Here is a 19,198-nt window from a genome sequence, read left to right on the forward strand (position 1 = left end):
GGGGTGAGTAAATCATGGGTTTAATATCATTTTTGGCCGAACAATCCCTTTAAAGGGATAGTTCACCCAAAAATAAACATTGTGTCATCATTTACTCTCTCATTATGTCACAAACCTGTATTAATTTATTTGTTCTAATGAACACAGATTTTGAGAAATTTTTGTAACCAAACCGTTCGTGGACCCCATTTACTTCCATTGTATTCTTTTTTCCTACTATGAAAGTAAATGGGGTCCACGAACGGTTACAAACATTTCTCAAAATATCTTCCTTTGTGTTCATCAAAACCAAAAAAATTATACAGGTTTGTAACCACATGAGAGTGAGTAAATGATGAAACAATTTTCTTTTTTGGGTGAACAATCCCTTTAATTTAGTTAATTGGCCGTTTCTCAATGGGAAGGCTGCAGCCTCCTGAGGTCGCATTTGTAGGCTGCATACGTCATAAAGACGGTTAAAGTCTTCTTTCAGAATATAAACAGTTGTAAAGTTGACTATTATTATTAGTTAATCGTAAAATGTTGTTATATACGTATGACTTGCGAATATAATGCTCAATTAACTTAAATAAACCAGGCTTGGTGACGTATGCATCCTGCATATGCGACATCTTGAGGCTGCAGCCTGAGAAACGGCGTTTCAGCATTCTTGCAGCACCTCGTGTCCAATCAAATTTAAGAACAAACTGAAATAGCAAAATAATTTGCAAAATTGGACAAAAATATACAGCACAAACCTTTCGGGAAGTCCATAATAAGTACTCCACTCGAACGCCTTGGTGAACTTGAGGAGAACTGACTTCAGAAATCCCTTACAAATATTGTCATAAGTTAGTTTAACTGCTGAGGAAAGTACAGTTTGTACTATTATGGTTCAAATATTGTTATTTATGCAATATAATATTTGTATTGTTGGAGTGTCCAATCCTGTGTGCACGCGTTGCTGTAGGTGGCGAAAATGCGCGCCCTCTCATGGCTGACCGAGGAACTACACGAGCGCTGCTTCTCAACCGAACCAGATTAAAGCAAAAAAAAGTGTGTGTGTGTGTGTGTGTGTGTGTGTGTGTGTGTGTGTGTGTGTGTGTGTGTGTGTGTGTGTGTGTGTGTGTGTGTGTGTGTGTGTGTGTGTGTGTGTGTGTGTGTGTGTGTGTGTGTGTGTGTGTGTGTGTGTGTGTGTGTGTGTGTGTGTGTGGTGTGGGGGGGGGGGTTGGCATTTAGACTTGAGAAAAGACAGAAAGTTTTGATGTTTTTGTGCATATGTACAACCCTGCAGGTCTGAATGAAACTCAATCTCCTGAGAGCGTGTTGACACATTTTCCTGTAGCATGTTCACTGATTTCATAACAGGTTTGAATCTTTGCACAGCAAATATTTTTTCAGCTTAAAGCGATACTCCAGCCAAAAGGACATTTACTGAAATAACCCAAAAAGTGTTAGTCTGAAATATGATGGACATATGTATGTCTGACTGCTTTGGGGCGAGTAAATCATGGGGTAATTTTGATATTTAGCAGGAGTATCGCTTTAATGTCAATACAACGTCACACTTTTTCCACGGCATTGTTGTAACGTTAATTACCTTACTTTCATTTAGAGAGTGATGGTTGGGTGGTGTTGTAAACAAAGCAGTGCGTTTCCCTTTATTCCTTTCATATGAGAAAACACAATGGACCGCTTTGTTATTCTTGTCTTAGTGGTTAAATACAGTGTAGGCTATGTGGACTGATATCCCAAAAGTTGTAGGTTCAAACTACAGGACAATTTTTTTGTGGTAAATCTGAATATTTATGTTATCAGTGAATCCAAACAGACAATCAATGACTGCCGTATTTATATAATATTTATTTAAAGGTCAACACACTGTGAGATTTTGAAATTTTTTATAAAGAGACATTGTCAGTATGACGTAAAGTGTGTGGATGTGTATGAAATCAGCAATCGCTTGCAATCGCTATAAGTTCACATTTCTTTCGCTTAAAACAAATCCTCTACTATTGACTTAAAAAACATGTTTACACATATTGACTGACATTGCTGTACATCTTTACACATTATCTGGACAGCAGCACATAAAGTATCGCGAAGACTGTATTATACTGTAGCTTTTTTGGTACAAAACAGATGCGTTACGGCAGGTAAAAAGACAGTTTTGCGTTTTGAACAAGTTTTGACACATAAAACACAAAGGGGAGAGGTGATAAAGATATTTAACAGGTGTTTTTATACATTAACAGATGTTACACATATGGAGCTGTAAAGTGACACATATTTTCATATCAAGTCATATCTTGCATATCATATCTGTATTTACAACAATTAAATTACATATCAAATTTAATATATGCCTATTTATGCTTTCAAATTATTTACAAGTAAATTGTGCTTTAAACGGTCACATCTTTGCTAAAGACAGATACAGAGATTAAAAGGGCTTGAACATCATTCACTGTAAAAAAAAGTTTAAACAATTAAAGTCAATACAACCTAAGTTGTATTTTACAATAAATAAATAAAATTTGACAGTCTCACCCTAGAAAGCCTTTGATTGGATAAATTAAGTGAGTGCAGGATTATCTGTGTTAAAAAAAAATTAAAATGTGTATATCTGCTAAAAAGTGTACAAGATTACAATAGCATATGGATGGCCTTTAAAGGGATAGTTCACTGAAAAATTAAAATTCTGTCATCATTTACTTACCCTCAAGTTGTTATAGACCTGTACATTTTTTTTCTGTTGACAACAAAGATATTCTGAACAATTTTAATCTGGGGCACCATTCACTTCCATAGTATTATTCGTTCCTACAATGGAAGTCAATGGTGCCCCAGATCTGCTTGGTTACAAATTTATTTTTAAAATATCTTTCTTTGTATTCAGCAGAACAAAGAAATTGATACAGGTTGAAGAAATGACATATTTTTCTGTACTTTATACCTTTATACAAAAACTCAAATTGTCTATCTTGTCAATCACCAAAAGATTTTATGGTCCTCCCACCTCCAAAATAAACAAAATACAGACTGTCATGCTACAATACAGTGTCACATATACATCAACTTTTTTTATATACAGTATTGGTGGGGCAGTGTTTCACCAGCACTTGGCCAAAGGAGCGAGGGGCGATTTATTTCGTCTGCTTGGGCTGAAGATATCCCTCGCTTCCGTCTCTAATCTCACGCCGGGCACTTTAAAGATGGACACAGCTGACGGAGAAGGACGGAAAAGAGAAATTACAGTAAACACAAATGCCGAGGAGAATAAAAGAGGTTGCGTAATCTCTTATCATCTCGAGTCTGTTGAAAACGGTTGGCAGCATTGACAGGAAGCAAGAGGGATTTAGCTTTGATCTTCCCTGTAACGGGATCGGATTAACCTTTGAAGGTGGAATTGCGTGCATTCCTCTCATATAGTGAAATTCTCAAGCACTTACTGTCTCTCAGATGCATTAACGGAGGTGGAAGAGTGTTGAAATAAGGGTGCAGCAATGCATCATGGGCCGAAATCCTGTCCTTTGGATTAATCGTCAGCATCTGCTGGGCCAGATCCTCCGTCTTATAAGGTAACTGAGCGAATCTGAGCCACACACACACACACACATATGGGACAGACGTCCATTAGAGAGGGAGGTTGTGGAAGGAAGAAGAGGGCCGGTATACAAAAAGCCTTCTGTTCCCACTCGAAGCCAACACACGCGCGCACATACTTGCATATACATAAGCATGCACACATGAACTGGTCTTACCTTTTCCAGACATCTCGAAATTGGTGGGCCTTGCAGGGTAGGAACCATTCTAGAGAAACACAAAGAGAGCACTTTTAGTTTAAAAGACCACCAAACTCTGATTAGGTATCTTCACTTTAAAACTAACTTCAGACATTTAAGCATCGAAAGACATGTTGAATATACATCACAGCTTTCCCTAAGATGCCAAAACCTAGATTTTTAAGAGCGTCCATTGATTTGTGTCTGTGGTCACAGGCCACCCATTCGTTCTTGGCTGAAAGCTAAGTCCAGCACACCTGGATGTACCCGAGAGACCGCACCGGTCTCACGTAACCTCTCGCCAACACACAGTGCACACACATCTAGGAAAGGTTAGTGTCTCGTGGAGAAACACAGCTGTAAAGATCTGCCAGCTGTTTACCTACCACACACACGAGATGCATGTTTCCCAAAGACTCCTCACATATTGCTCATTTATGCACCTGCGTAACGCACCGTGTTTCCAGGAGGGCGTTGGAAAGGTTTCCTGCATGAGCGCGTGTATGTGAAGGTGTGTTTGTGTCTGATTCGGAGGTGTGATGTCAGCTCATGGTCAACAAAACCGCTGGCAGGGCATGAACACACACACACTAAGTAATTTATGTTGGAAACACGGCTTCAACACGACTATGTGAATTTGCTCTGGCAGTTTTCTGTTTGCATGACTCCATGTTAATAAAATAACAAGCCCCTGGCAACAAGTTTACACCTACACACACTAGTGTCGGGTACGTTACAACAAAACAAGTCATCAATTACTCATGACTAATTTAATTTGTCAGCATTGTATTGAAATTTCTCTTTGGGGTCAATCTGACCCCATATGTCTTTTCCTAGACCCATGGTTATCTATATACACACAAAATAAAAATAAAAAAAGTATATTTGCAGGTAATTGGTTGATTGTATTTTATTTATTTATTTATGTTTGTAAAATCATTTTCATTTTTGGGTGAACTATCCCTTAAATTTGGTCATAATAAAGGTGCAATGTGTAAGGATTTCGTGACAGAAATGCAATATAATCTACATAACTATATTATCAGTGGTGTATTGGACCTTACATAATGAACTGTATTGTTACTATTACCTGAGAATGAGCCGTTTTTATCTACATACACCGTGGGTCCCCTTAGACCAAAGTTGCCATTTTGCACTGCCATGTTTCTACAATAGCCCTACATGGACAAACTGTTCCATAGAGCAGTGGTTCCCAAACTTTTTCAGCGTGTGGCCCCCCTTGTGTAGGGTGCATTCCTTCGCGGCCCCCCCAAAGAAAATTTGTGACAAAAAACTGTTCTAAAACTCAACATTTTAATAAAAAAACATTAAATTATACGAAAAAGTAGTGCTTTTGGTTAGTAGCCTTATTTTTTTAGGTTTAATTACACAGAATTCATGATAAATTAATGTATTTCATAAAATTTCATAAAACTGGGGCCCCCCTGGCACCATCTCGCGGCCCCCCTGGGGGCCCCGGCCCCCAGTTTGAAAACCACTGCCATAGAGCGCGTTTTGTCACTACATTGTCTCAGACGATGTTCGTCCTGTGGTGGCTAGTGAGCTTCACTACGCGTTTCAAAAGGGAGCTGTGAGCTGAGTCGTTGGTTGTTATTCACAGGCTCACCACTAGATGCCGCCACATTGCACCTTTATAAAACCGGTTCATTTAGATTTCATTTGACCAAATACGTCTTTATACACTCACCTAAAGGATTATTAGGAACACCATACTAATACTGTGTTTGACCCCTTTCGCTTCAGAACTGCCTTAATTCTACGTGGCATTGATTCAACATGGTTCTGAAAGCATTCTTTAGAAATGTTGGCCCATATTGATTGAATAGCATCTTGCAGTCGATGGATGCACATCCAGTGAACAAAGCTCCCGTTCCACCACATACCAAAGATGCTCTACTGGGTTGATATCTGGTGACTGTGGGGGCCATTTTAGTACCTATTTAGTGATCTCATTGTCATGTTCAAGAAACCAAATTGAAATGATTCAAGCTTTGTGACATGGTGCATTATCCTGCTGGAAGTAGCCATCAGAGGATGGGTACATGGTGGTCATAAAGGGATGGACATGGTCAGAAACAATGCTCAGGTATGCCGTGGCATTTAAGGGGCCTAAAGTGTGTCAAGAAAACATCCGCCACGCAATTACACCACCACCACCAGCCTGCACAGTGATAACAAGGCATAATGGATCCATGTTCTCATTCTGTTTACGCCAAATTCTGACTCTACCTTCTGAATGTCTCAACAGAAATCGAGACTCATCAGACCAGGCAACATTTTTCCAGTCTTCAACTGTCCAATTTTTGTGAGCTTGTGCAAATTGTAGCCTCTTTTTCTTTGTAGTGGGGATGAGTGGTACCCGGTGGGGTCTTCTGCTGTTGTAGCCCATCCGCCTCAAGGTTGTGCGTGTTGTGGCTTCACAAATGCTTTGCTGCATAACTCGGTTGTTCAAGTTGCTCTTATATCAGCTTGAAACATTCGGCCCATTCTCCTCTGACCTCTAGCATCAAAAAGGCATTTTTGCCGACATGACTGCAGCATACTGGATGTTTTTCCCTTTTCACACCATTCTTGGTAAACCCTAGAAATGGTTGTGCGTGAAAATCCCAGTAACTGAGCAGAATGTGAAATACTCAGACCGGCCCATCTGACACCAACAACCATGCCACACTCAAAATGGCTTAAATCACCTTTCTTTCCCATTCTGAGATTCAGTTTGGAGTTCAGGAGATTGTCTTGACCAGGACCACACCCCTAAATGCATTGAAGCTACTGCCATGTGATTGGTTGATTATATAATTGCATTAATGAGAAATTGAACAGGTGTTCCTAATAATCCTTTAGGTTAGTGTATATTTGTAGAACATACACAGCCACATACAATATATTTACAATTCAATTGTATTTATATAGCGCTTTTCACAATTGTTTAATTGTTCCAAAACGGCTTTACATTAATAAAAACAAGAGAAAACCGTAAAATCATAGGACAACAAGGAAGTACAGCGGCTAAGATTAAAACATACTATTAGCTGAGTAATTATGTAACGTATATGTAACGTAATGTAATTCTAAGTTAAACGAATGTCAGACTCCCAAAGGGTTGAAAAAACTCCTTGAAAGAGAGCGAGACATAGCTGATCCTATAGAAGAAATACTGTATATCGAGTAATATATTAATAAAAAATTATATGAATTAAAAGATAATCATTTTAAAGTTGAAGGAAGCGGTTGGTTATCGCTGGGCAGACTTATGGTGCATTCACACCAGCCACAGTAGAGGCGGCAAAAATGCACTATTTGTGCAAAGTTGGACGTTTGAACATTTTGAGTTTACTCGCTTCATTCATGCGTGAAAGCCACGTGTGAAATTCTAGTAATTCGTGACATTCACGCAAAAATTTGCGTCATTGGAAGGGCTCTGCTCGCTTCCTGTAATCACATCACTACTACAGCAAGGTCCTGATTGTTTAAGCTGCGGAAATCTGACAAAGTTCAGATTTTTCAACTCGCACGTTTCCCGCGGCAACACTCACTTCGAGCGCCCGGCCTTCTGCGCCGCAGGATGCCTATTCGCGTCTTTGCATTTACTTAACATGTAAATCACTCACGCTTGCTGCCTGGTGTGAACCCTGCATTAGGTGATCTAGTACACTCAAAAAATTATTGGCTGGATTTACTTAAAAAATAAAAAATTTAGTGCATAATTTTTGCATCCACTTTAAATTGCTTAAAAATCCACGTGAAACTTCCTTTAAAATTGCAACTACTTAAATTGCTTAAAATTCCACGTGAAACTTACTTAAAAAATTGCAATTGCTTAAAATTCCACATGAAAAAAACCCAATTGCTTAAAATTCCACGTGAAACTTACTTAAAAAATTGCAATTGCTTAAAATTCCACATGAAAAAAAAACGCAATTGCTTAAAATTCCACGTGAAACTTACTTAAAAAATTGCAATTGCTTAAAATTCCACATGAAAAAAAACGCAATTGCTTTAAATTCCACGTGAAACTTACAAATAAAAAAATGCAATTGCTTAAAATTTCACATGAAAAAAAAAACGCAATTGCTTAAAATTCCACGTGAAACTTACTTAAAAAATTGCAATTGCTTAAAATTCCACATGAAAAAAAAAACGAAATGCTTAAAATTCCACGTGAAACTTACTTAAAAAATTGCAATTGCTTAAAGAGTAACTAAACCCCAAACCAACTTTTTTTAGTTAATGATCTGTAAGAATGATGCTTTATTAGTGCTGTTCATTGATTTTAGTTAGTTTTTTGACATTTGGATATAAAGTGTTTCAATACTACAATATATGGTGTAAAAACGTCTGAGTGCTGCCCTCTTCAGGTTGAACGGTGGCTACTGCAGTTGAATTTTCCTATTGGATGTTGGGTCCAAGAAATGACTCGTGACGTAAGCAGGTTCAAGCTCACCACGCCCTTGTTACGATCTCACCACACACTTGATACGAGCTTAGTTCGTCCCCTCTATCTCCGTTGGGATCTGCCCACTTTTCTTGCATTTTTCAAATATTGCAGTGGGTGGAGTCACGCTCTCACCAGGGGTTTAGTTACGCTTTAAAATTCCACATGAAAAAAAAAAACGCAATTGCTTAAAATTCCACGTGAAACTTACAAATAAAAAAATGCAATTGCTTAAAATTCCACATGAAAAAAAAACGCAATTGCTTAAAATTCCACGTGAAACTTACAAATAAAAAAATGCAATTGCTTAAAATTTCACATGAAAAAAAAAACGCAATTGCTTAAAATTCCACGTGAAACTTACTTAAAAAATTGCAATTGCTTAAAATTCCACATGAAAAAAAAACGCAATTGCTTAAAATTCCACGTGAAACGTACAAATAAAAAAATGCAATTGCTTAAAATTTCACATGAAACTTGTTGCTTGTTGCACTATATTTTACATTTTTTTAAAATATTTTTTTAACATCTATAGAGACATATACAGACACATGAAAGAAGGATTATGCACCCACCTGGTTTATAGTATGGCAGATCACTGACACCTGGCCAGCACTCCTCGGTCGGGACCCCGAGAACCTCGGTAGGAAAGAAAAAGGAGAAGTCAGGAGGAGATGAGCAGAGATAGAGGAGTCACAGAAGAAACTATAAAGGAATAGTTCACCCAAATAGAAAAATTCTCATCTACACACCCTCATGCATGACTTCCTTTCTTTAGATGAATAACAGACAATTAATTTATAATGCCTCAAGACACTCAAGAATCAATGAGGTTCGAGATCATTGATGTGCATGTACACAAAGTCCCTTTTTGGGAGTCGTGCCACTAGGCAGATGCCCCTGGGCAGTTATTTAAGTCATGCAAGACAGAAGTCCTGTCAACTCGAATGGGGAAAGACAGATACCTTTAAAATCACAATTAAACAACATCATTCTGATCAACAATTAAACCTGACATCAACTGCACAATAACTTTAAACTCAAATTGCACCAAAAAGACAACTATTTTCGAGGGCGTTTCAGCTACTGAGCATGAAAATCTGTATAGAGCCCTTCCCCTTGAAAATCATCAGTCTTTATAGATGGATGATTTGTTCTTTGGACTGGAAGGCCATATTGAGCATTGCATTGTACTAGTAATAGCAGTGCTCAATCTTGTTAAATCCAATATCTTTAAATTACCGTACTGATCTGTATGTTAGCATGGATACATGGCGTGCTAGTGATCGTTGGGGAAGCTCAACATATCGACATTTCTTAACCCACTGGAGTCATTTGGATTACTTTAATGATGGATGGATGCGCCTTACGGAGCTTTGCATTGTCGAGCCCCATATAAGAAGATAACATGCATTTTAATGTACCGAAGAAAGAAAGTCATATACATCCGAGACGGCATGAGGGTAAATTACAAGAGGACTTTTTGGATGAACTTTTCCTTCAAGATAAACATGCTTACTGTCCAGATCTTCAACAGCTGCTCGAAAACATCTGCTACTCCAGGAAACGCTGCTGACCCCTGCAGCATCTCTATGAAAATGCAGCCAGCTCCCCTAAATGCTCATAGAGTTACACACATTACAAAGGCTTCTACATACACACAAAAAACAACAATTGGTTTGTGCACAAGGTCGCACCAGATGTCCAGTGCAGTGGAGTAGTCAGTGGAGCCCATCAGAACATCAGGCGGGCGATACCATAAAGTCACAACCTCTGCCGAGTACGTTTGGCACGGTATTGACTTCGATCGAGCCAGACCTGAGCCACAAAACGGCCAACTTATTTTCAAATGCATGAAAAAACGTACGTTTGCGCAATTTACGCGAAACCTACCAAAATCGGCTAGTTTGAGTTCTCCCAGATAGCTGATGAGCAGATTCTGAGGTTTGAGGTCTCGATGCAAAATTCTCCTGCTGTGAATGTAAGACAATCCCCGCAACAACTGAAACATGAAGAGCTAACAAAAACAAAGTCAGACAAAAATATATAGAGATATATATAAGGGAAAGTTTCGAAAATTGGAATAACGTTTCATACCCTGACGTTGCATGAATGCAGTCCACCAGGGTGCTGAGTCATGTACTGGGCCAAATCCGTTTGCTGAAAGAGATGCAGAAAGAGAGCGGTGACATACAGACCATATAAACGGGCACATACACGAAATCAACGAATGATTCAGCATCTCACTCACCACATATTCGAAAACAAAGGTGAGAGATTCTCTCGTGTGGATGATGTCATGGAGGAGGACGATGTTAGCATGTTTCAGGCCTTTTAACAAGGAGGCTTAAAAAACAATAAAAAGTGCATTAGTTGAGTAGATTGGCACAAATGTACTGTTGCTGCACTGCAAAAAATGACTTTTTTAGTTAGTATTTTTGTCTTGTTTTAAGCACAAATGTCTAAAAATTCTCAAGTCAAGATGCATTTTCTTGATGAGCAAAATAACCTAAGAAATTAAGTCTAGTTTTAAGACAAAAAAATATCAAATTAAAGTTGATTTGTGGACTAAACAAGCAAAAAAATCTGCCAATGGGGTAAGCAAAAAAAAACTTTAACTTTTTTCTTAAACACTTAATTCAAGAAAAATTCAAGAAAAATTTGCTTACCCCATTGGCAGATTTTTTTTAGCTTGTTTTATCCACAAATTCACTTAAATTTGATACATTTTGTCTAAAAACTAGAGTTATTTTCTTAGGTCATTTAGACTGCAAGAAGAAACATATTTTTTTATTGAAAACAAGACAAAAATACTAAGACATACACTGCAAAAAATTATTTTCACGAAAAATGTTCTTGTCTTTTTTTCAGTAAAAATATCTAAAAATTCTTAAATTAAGATGCTTTTTCTTAATGAGCAAAACGACCCAAGAAAATAAGTCTAGTTTTTAGACAAAAATATTAAATTTAAGTGACTTTGTTCATAAAACAAGCAAAAAATCTGCCAATGGGGTAAGCAAATTTTTCTTGAATTTTGTGTTTAAGAAAAAATTTTTTTGCTTGTATGCACAAAATCACTTAAATTAATTTTTTTGTCTAAAAAACTAGACTTATTTTTTGGGTCGTTTTACTCAGCAAGAAAAAGCATCTTAATTTAAGAATTTTTAGATATTTTTACTGAAAACAAGACAAAAATACTAAGAAATTTTTTTCTTGAATTTTTTTTTCAGTGTACAAACATACCTAAATTAAAGGCACCTATTTCATTGCTTAAAAAACAACGTTATTTTGTGTATTTGGTATAATACAATGTGTTTGTGTGGTTTATGGTTAAAAACACATTATTTTCCACATACCGTACATTTTTGTTGCTTCAGATTTCACTTTCTTCCAAAAACGCACGGATTTGAAAAGCTCTGTGTTTCTGATTGGCCAGCTAATCTGTACGTTGTGATTGGCCTGAATGCCTCTGACCGCAGACGGAAATGTGAAGCTCATTACCTTGTTTGAAAGATTCGCTCACAATGCACTGCTAACAGGAGTTAACTTAAAGGCCGAGTCCGAAGCAGGAGGAATTATGATAATGTCGGTCTTGTCTACATCACCAATTCCAGGAAGTAAACTGTTGCCTACAATCCGTGTGTTTGTTGTAATCCAAGAAAAGAGATTTACCTATCCTGCGTCATCGTTTACTTTGGGGTTTGTACCTTTTGCATAATGTTAACATGTACTAATACACATTTACACACCAAATGAAATGTAAAAACGTGAATCGGACAATAGGTGCAAAAACAGATAGTAGAGAATTGCATAAGCAGCACAAACGTCATGGGTTAGATGGTAAAATGTATAACTTGAATGCAAGTGGCATTGGATAAACGCATCTGCTAAATGCACTTATGTTTCTTGTCTCTCTCTCTCTCTCTCTCTCTCTCTCTCTCTCTGTGTGTGTGTGTGTTGTCTCAGTACCTTCTCTAATGGCTGTGAAAGGAATCCCTTCTTCAGTTTTCATGTGAATCACCTTCAGAGCCACCAAGTGACCATTTATCCTGAAGAAAAACATTGACAACTTAATAAAAAACTTACAAACATCTATTTCTATGTATACTGTCATTAAAAATGGTTAAGAAAATGACCCCAAGCTGTCACTGGGGCCAGTTAGGTACAGATTTGTATACATTTGGTAACAATATGCACCTTTGTACTAATGTACTAATATGAACTATTAAGGTGCAAAGGTGTACATTTTGAAAGGTAGCCGCCCCAGTGCAGAGACCATTTTGTCTGACAATGTAATCTATATGTTTTTTATATCATCTAAATCAGGGGTTTTCAAACTGTGGGTCAGGACCCACTTGTGGGTCGCACAAAGTCGATTGGCTGTAGAGGTGAATGACACAAAACAGTTTAGTCCAACCAATGACAAGCTCTGACAATGATTTTGATATAATATACCGGTACCATAGGTATTTTGATATTTCAATTAAACTTCTTTCTCGTGATCTCGAGATAACAAAAGTTGTTTTCTTGTGATCACGACTTAATTTCTCGTGATCTCGAGATAACAAAAGTAGTTTTCTCGTGATCACGACTTAATTTCTCGTGATCTCGAGATAACAAAAGTTGTTTTCTCGTGTTCTCGAGATAACGAAAGTTGTTTTCTCGTGATCACGACTTAATTTCTCGTGATCTCGAGATAACAAAAGTTGTTTTCTCGTGATCACGACTTAATTTCTCGTGATCTCGAGATAACAAAAGTAGTTTTCTCGTGATCACGACTTAATTTCTCGTTATCTCGAGATAACAAAAGTTGTTTTCTCGTGTTCTCGAGATAACGAAAGTTGTTTTCTCGTGATCACGACTTAATTTTCTCATGATCTCGAGAAAGTTATCCTGACATGATAATCCAAATGTCATAATGTAATTTCCTGTCCATAATATTTAGTGTATTTTGAAGTGGACTGCTAATGTATATGAGTTGGGGTCTTCGCCGTTACCACACGTGTAGCTAATGTGTAGATAGACTTAATAAATAAATACATTTGGATGGTTCATGTTTGTGAATTTAGGGACCATCTCTAAAGTAATACTGTACACGTTTCTATCTTCAATAGTATTTAACAGTATATTTAAATAAATATCAACAATCTAAAAAGTGTGCATTATAGCTGACAACCACATAAACACAATGGTTTTGTTGACTTTCAGTCATTCCAATTAAATGCTGTTAAAGGTAGAAACGTGTATTGAGTAACTTAAAGACGGTCCCTAAATTCACCTCTGTAAAATTGTAAATATTGACAAATCTATTTCAGCTTGAGCGAATCTCTGATCAAAGTAAAATCTCATTTGTTCATCCATGCTAATTTAGCAAAATATGCTTTTGCTGTTTACAAACAAAACAACACATTCTATCAAATACATGTAAGCTTTAATCATATCTCAAGAATGCAACTTTTGTTATCTCGAGATCACGAGAAATTAAGTCGTTAAATAATAATAATAGTGCATGGCCTCTCTCGGCTTTCGTACTATAGAGCAGTGGTTCTCAAACTTTTTCGGCGTAGGGACGAAAAATCTCTTTGTGACCCGCCAAAGAAAAATTATGACATAAAACTTAAAGGAACAGTATGTAGGATTGTGGCCAAAACTGATATTGCAATCACAAAACTTGTGGCTAAAACTGGTACTGCAATCACACAACTGGTGGCCAATACACAAAATGACAACATAAACATCAGTTGAGGGCTGCAACTCCACTTTTTAAACGACAATATCCTGGCCGGACCACTGTTGTCAGTAATATAAGTATTTCAAATGAAAATTATTTCTTAATGTCTAGTGACATATCAGGGCTATTTTATAATTAATTGATATAAATTTCTTACATACTGTTCCTTTAAAATTTTAATTAAACAAAGCATATTAAATGATACAATATAGTGCTGTTGGTAAGTAGATCGCATAGCTGGAATCAGCTAAGGATACTGACAGTATCCAAAGATTTACGTTTATATACACTTTTGTTAGTTACTGTTGTCAGTTATGTTCTACTTTTTAATAATAAACAAATTAAAAATAATTGTGGTATATTTTATTTAAAATATAATAAACATTTCATTAAACAATGACAAACAGTAATAAAGTAGACTTTACCATTTCATAGAACAATCAATAAAGCCACACAGGTGTTAGGGTTTATGACGAATCTCTGCGACAGCTCTCTGACGCATGGTATTTACTTCGCCCACTCATTTTTGTTCACTTCTTCCCTATATAGTACACTCAATTGTCATTCACTATATAGGGAATAGTGAATGATTGAACAAGGGAGCGGTTTCGGACACAGCTTTTGTCTAGAGATGCACCGATAACCGATTATTAGGAGTGATGTCTGCTGATACCGTTTACCAATCATGGTGGTTTTTGAATGATTGAAATGAATGATTATTAATGACACAATTTTGTAAGTGCTGCAACATTATTCTCTCTCTATTTCAACAACTTGCTTCAAAGTAACTGGTTTTGGTAAAATATTGAAACTCTTTAGTTATTTTTAGCACGATGCTAATGGTCTAATCAGATTCAATGGATTATGCTAAGCTATGCTAAAAGTGCTAGCGCCATAAAGTTTATAACATTTCTGAAAGGCATGAAACTTTCGTGAAAATCAAAAAAATAAGAAGAATAAATGCTGGTGGTGGCTGGCAACTTAAAAAAAATGCTGGCGAGAAAAAGTCAATACTTTACTTTTTTTTTGGAAAACAGAGAAAAAATTGGTTTTGCATCTTCTTGAGTGCAGGGGTGAATACAAATTTTGTCCCACAAATTCCCTCTAGAATGAGAACGTCCCCATAATGCTACCAATTAATATTAATACTACAGTACATAATAATACATAGTCTAGTAATAATTTTTAGTAAATCACACTTCCCGGCTGTGCTGTAAATAAAAGGCTATAGGCTATTTTTAAGTAAGGGCTCAGACTGTTGACATGTCCAAGAAATATACGAGACCTTGACCAAGGCACTTAACCCCAGAATGCTGTTAAAGGTGCAGTGTGCAAATTTTAGTGGCATCTAGTGGTGAGGTTGCAAATTGCAACCAACAACTCAATTTGCAGCTCACCCTTCGCTTTTGAAATGCATAGAAAAGCTACGGTAGCCGCCACAGGACCAACATATCACCGTTGAAGATAACTTAGTAAAAAAGTATGCCTGTTTAGAGCTTCTGTAAAAAACATGACGGCACAAAATGGCGACTTCCATGTAAGGGGACCCTTTGTGTATGTAGATAAGAACGTCTCATTCTAAGGTAATAAAAACATAACGGTTCATTATGAAATGTCTTTATGGGTGATTCTCACGAAAACTTGGTTTTAAAAATGTCAAGCATGAAAATGTAAAAATTGCTTACATTTACATTAATTTAAACACTTTTATTTATCATTTAACACTTTTTGTAACATAGTTTAAAAAATTAGTCCTAAAAAATCTCATTACCGCAACAGTCAGAAAACATCAACACTGACATATTTTCAAAATGACATGACAAACCTGAAAGAACATAATTTGGAGATTCTGCACATGCATTTAAAATCAAAGTATTATGCTTCTATTAATTAAATTAACATTTAATAAGCATCTGTTGCGGTAATGATAATCAAAATGTCGTGTAAGCATTCTGACAAGACAATATTTCAAATTAACTGTAAAAAAATTATCTTACCTGGTAGCCATCTTGAAGTAACTGGTCCATGTGCTTGGTCACTCAGAATCAAACTTTATTACAATTCTGTATGTGTGCTTAAACTGTTCTCAAAACGTGTTGCGGAGGATGAGAACATCAGGCATGGACACATCATTTTCCTAATTTTTCTTCATTATTATTATACATGAATATTCAGTAAATATTTTTTCTGTCATCTAAAGTAGTCTAGCAAAACATCCATTTATTTTTTTTCTAAATATTTTTGTGTTAATTTGATTAAATTACAACATAACGCATGTTCGAACACAGCCGGACACATTGCGGTAATGAGAATTTCAGCAGAAAATGAGATAAAATAGACAAATTATAAATTCTTATGTTGAAATCACACATTGTGCAAGGTAGAACACAGTATTGTGTTAATTCTGATGCTTTTTAATATTACTATATTACACATTTTATAGCTAAAATCATTTTCGTGAGAATCACCCTTATACACCCCTGATAATATAGTCTTGTATATTATTTTGCATTTCTGTCAAGAGATCTTTCTAAAAAATACACACTGCACCTTTAATGGTGCCATTCAGATAAAATAAAAACGTTCTACTCTAAACAATCTGTAAGTGATTACACAATGTTCATTTAAACACGAAATAAGCAACCATTAAGCTAGATGTAAAAGTTTTCTTTGAAAGCAACATGCAAGCAGTTGCTATTTGAAAGCATTGTTGTTGTACAACGCCTAACAAGCCTCAAGCATGTATCAATATGTTGCAGGATGACCTTATAAATGAATACAGTATGTGTAAAACAAGCTGCCTAAGAAGAGCACAAGATGCCCTCAGGGATGCAATGAAAAGAATCGTTTGGTGTCTATTGTACAAGGCCACAAGGTACTGAAATAAATCTCTTAAATTGCTTAAAGAACTAAATAATATGTGCTTGATAATCGTGTTTGTATATTGCATTTACATAACATGTATTTGACTACTAACCTGCTAATTCCTTTGTATACTGTAGCATATGTGCCCTCTCCAAGTTTCTCAAGGTTAAGGTAAGATGTTGCGTTTCCAAACTCCAGGCCTGTTTTCTGTGAATTAAACACACATTGTTATTTCTATGCTGCTAAACTATGGACTGCATTGGGGTAATGCATTCCCAAACAAATTGTTGTGGTCATGACAACTGCTGTTTGTCTATCTGTTGCTTGTGCACAAGAATGTGATTACTGTTTCTGTGTAAAGGTAACTTGACATGTTGCATTGCATAACACGTAACAATGCAACACAATCAGCTTTGTGTACTCTCTCACCCACTGAAACTCCTGTTGAAAGCTCTTTCCTCCTAAAGGATCGCTGTTACTGCGGCCTCTCTGAACCCTGAGCCGGCGCACCTGTAGCGTGTGAAACCAGTGCGCCTGTGGTTTCTCCACCCCGTCCAGTTCACCCAGCTAGAATGACAGGGAGAGAAACGCCATGGGATATTATTACACCTAACAATGTCCAAAAGGACTGTATCCAGCACCTGTTTATATCAGCTTTGCATTTTAAAGTTATACACACGACGACACACCTCACAGATCTTTAATGGGATGTATCAACTCCTAAACTTTTACATTTTGATGTCATTTTCACATAATATGATTATGAAGTTGTATGCGACACTATCTGTGAAATCCAGACCAGAGTCTCAATCTAAAGATGAGATTTGGAGCATAAAAGTTTAATTTTAATCATTGATTTCACATTAGTTTTCAATGTTTGACATGACTTCAGTCAATATGGATGGGTTTTCACAGACTGGGTTACATTTATGCGACACCCAGATCAGCTAAATATTTTTAAAGCATGGCAGAATGAATTATATTCATATTTCTATAAATATTTAGCAAATATACTTAAGCATTTACTACAGTAAATTGTAGTGTGCTATAGTATATTCTAGTAGTTACTAAATTATTTTAGTAAACAGCACTGTAGTTAAAGTCTGACTTTGTCCATGTTTAAGTGCTATACTTGGGTCCCCAGTGCTTCTATCAATCTAGAAAATGAACAACCCAATAACTTTGTTTTAGTAAACCATTCTCTGTAAGCATGTGAAAAAATAGGTCATTGAAATTTGGCTCCCCTTGTGATGTCAAAAGGGGATAATACCGCCCCTTAATCTCCACTATCCAATCACTGCACTGTCATTTAGTACAGAGATCAACTACTTTTGCATTTAAAAGGACACATTCTTGCTCACACCTACAAAGTGTCCATTTTAACATGCTATAATAAATTATCTATCTGGTATTTTGAGCTAAATCTTCAGATATGTACTCTTGTGAAAAAAGTCTTGTGAAATGTCCCCTTTAACTTTGATATTTATCATGGTAAGATTTTAAACACTTTAGTATCTAGGAATTTAACTACAATTTACCATAATAGTAGTAAAGTACAATATAAATTTTTTATGTTAACCTTAGATATTCTGATGCCAAGTCTTTATAAAAAACAAAGGCAAAATCCACTAAAGAGCTGTACAGTATTTTCCTGTAGTTAGTAACTAGGGCTGCACGATTTGGGTAATTTTTCCCATTGCGGTTATTCGTGGTAATATTGCGATGTGCGGTTGCGATTATAATAAATGGTATCATGAGTCAACTTGATGGGTTTTAAGGAAAATACACACACAGTTTAGTATAATGCTAAAATGTGTATTTGTAAAACTAGTGTCAGTAATCTTAAATCCAAAATACCGCCATACAACAGACATAGAGTTTTTTTTTAGCTACCAGATCACTGTCAACCTCCTCTGCATCCATCTTAGCTCTGGTATTTCTACGCTGCGCACACACAAGTGACGACGCACACCACACACGTGCATGCCACACATGCACTGCCTTTTTTGTTAGTTTTTCTTTCTTTTTTAAACAGCAAGGAAAATTTTCAAACTGTTATCAGAAGGTTTGTGTTAACAAGTCCACACATTTATTTATTTAATATAATTGCAACGTTTTGCTGTCATATAATTGCACAGGCTGACATTGCGATTGCGATTGCGATGCGATTAATTGTGCAGCACTATTAGTAACTAAACAGTATTTTTTCCAGCGGGATATAGGATGAGACAATACCATAGGGCGTGCTCACATGATCCCAACCAAAGCACGCTCAAGTGCTTTTAACCCCCAAAGCCTGAATTGTTTGACTATTATATTCGCTCTGTACCGTGCCCATGCACGGTTTGGTTAATCACGCCCTGGCCGGCTTGCAGAGGTGGA

The 19,198-nt window shown here is 36.6% G+C and overlaps 1 protein-coding gene across 2 annotated transcripts in view; it reads right to left on the reverse strand.

Moving 5' to 3' along the window:
- Window positions 1–2,190: 2,190 nt before the first annotated feature.
- Window positions 2,191–19,198, reverse strand: part of cdk15 (cyclin-dependent kinase 15) — a 32,680-nt gene continuing 15,672 nt past the window's right edge. For both annotated transcript variants that reach the window (XM_065293667.2, XM_065293666.2), the window contains 12 exons: window positions 17,246–17,383; window positions 16,929–17,023; window positions 12,190–12,269; window positions 10,472–10,566; window positions 10,318–10,380; window positions 10,114–10,237; window positions 9,918–10,038; window positions 9,740–9,833; window positions 8,796–8,859; window positions 3,744–3,792; window positions 3,432–3,574; window positions 2,191–3,204 (listed from right to left, as the gene is read on the reverse strand). In XM_065293667.2, the coding sequence (XP_065149739.1) occupies window positions 3,092–3,204; window positions 3,432–3,574; window positions 3,744–3,792; window positions 8,796–8,859; window positions 9,740–9,833; window positions 9,918–10,038; window positions 10,114–10,237; window positions 10,318–10,380; window positions 10,472–10,566; window positions 12,190–12,269; window positions 16,929–17,023; window positions 17,246–17,383 (1,179 nt within the window). In that variant the 3' untranslated portion in view covers window positions 2,191–3,091. The remainder of the gene's footprint in view (window positions 3,205–3,431; window positions 3,575–3,743; window positions 3,793–8,795; window positions 8,860–9,739; window positions 9,834–9,917; window positions 10,039–10,113; window positions 10,238–10,317; window positions 10,381–10,471; window positions 10,567–12,189; window positions 12,270–16,928; window positions 17,024–17,245; window positions 17,384–19,198) is intronic.

This window comes from Paramisgurnus dabryanus, chromosome 7, assembly GCF_030506205.2.
Source record: "Paramisgurnus dabryanus chromosome 7, PD_genome_1.1, whole genome shotgun sequence".
Classification (NCBI taxonomy): Eukaryota; Metazoa; Chordata; class Actinopteri; order Cypriniformes; family Cobitidae; genus Paramisgurnus; species Paramisgurnus dabryanus.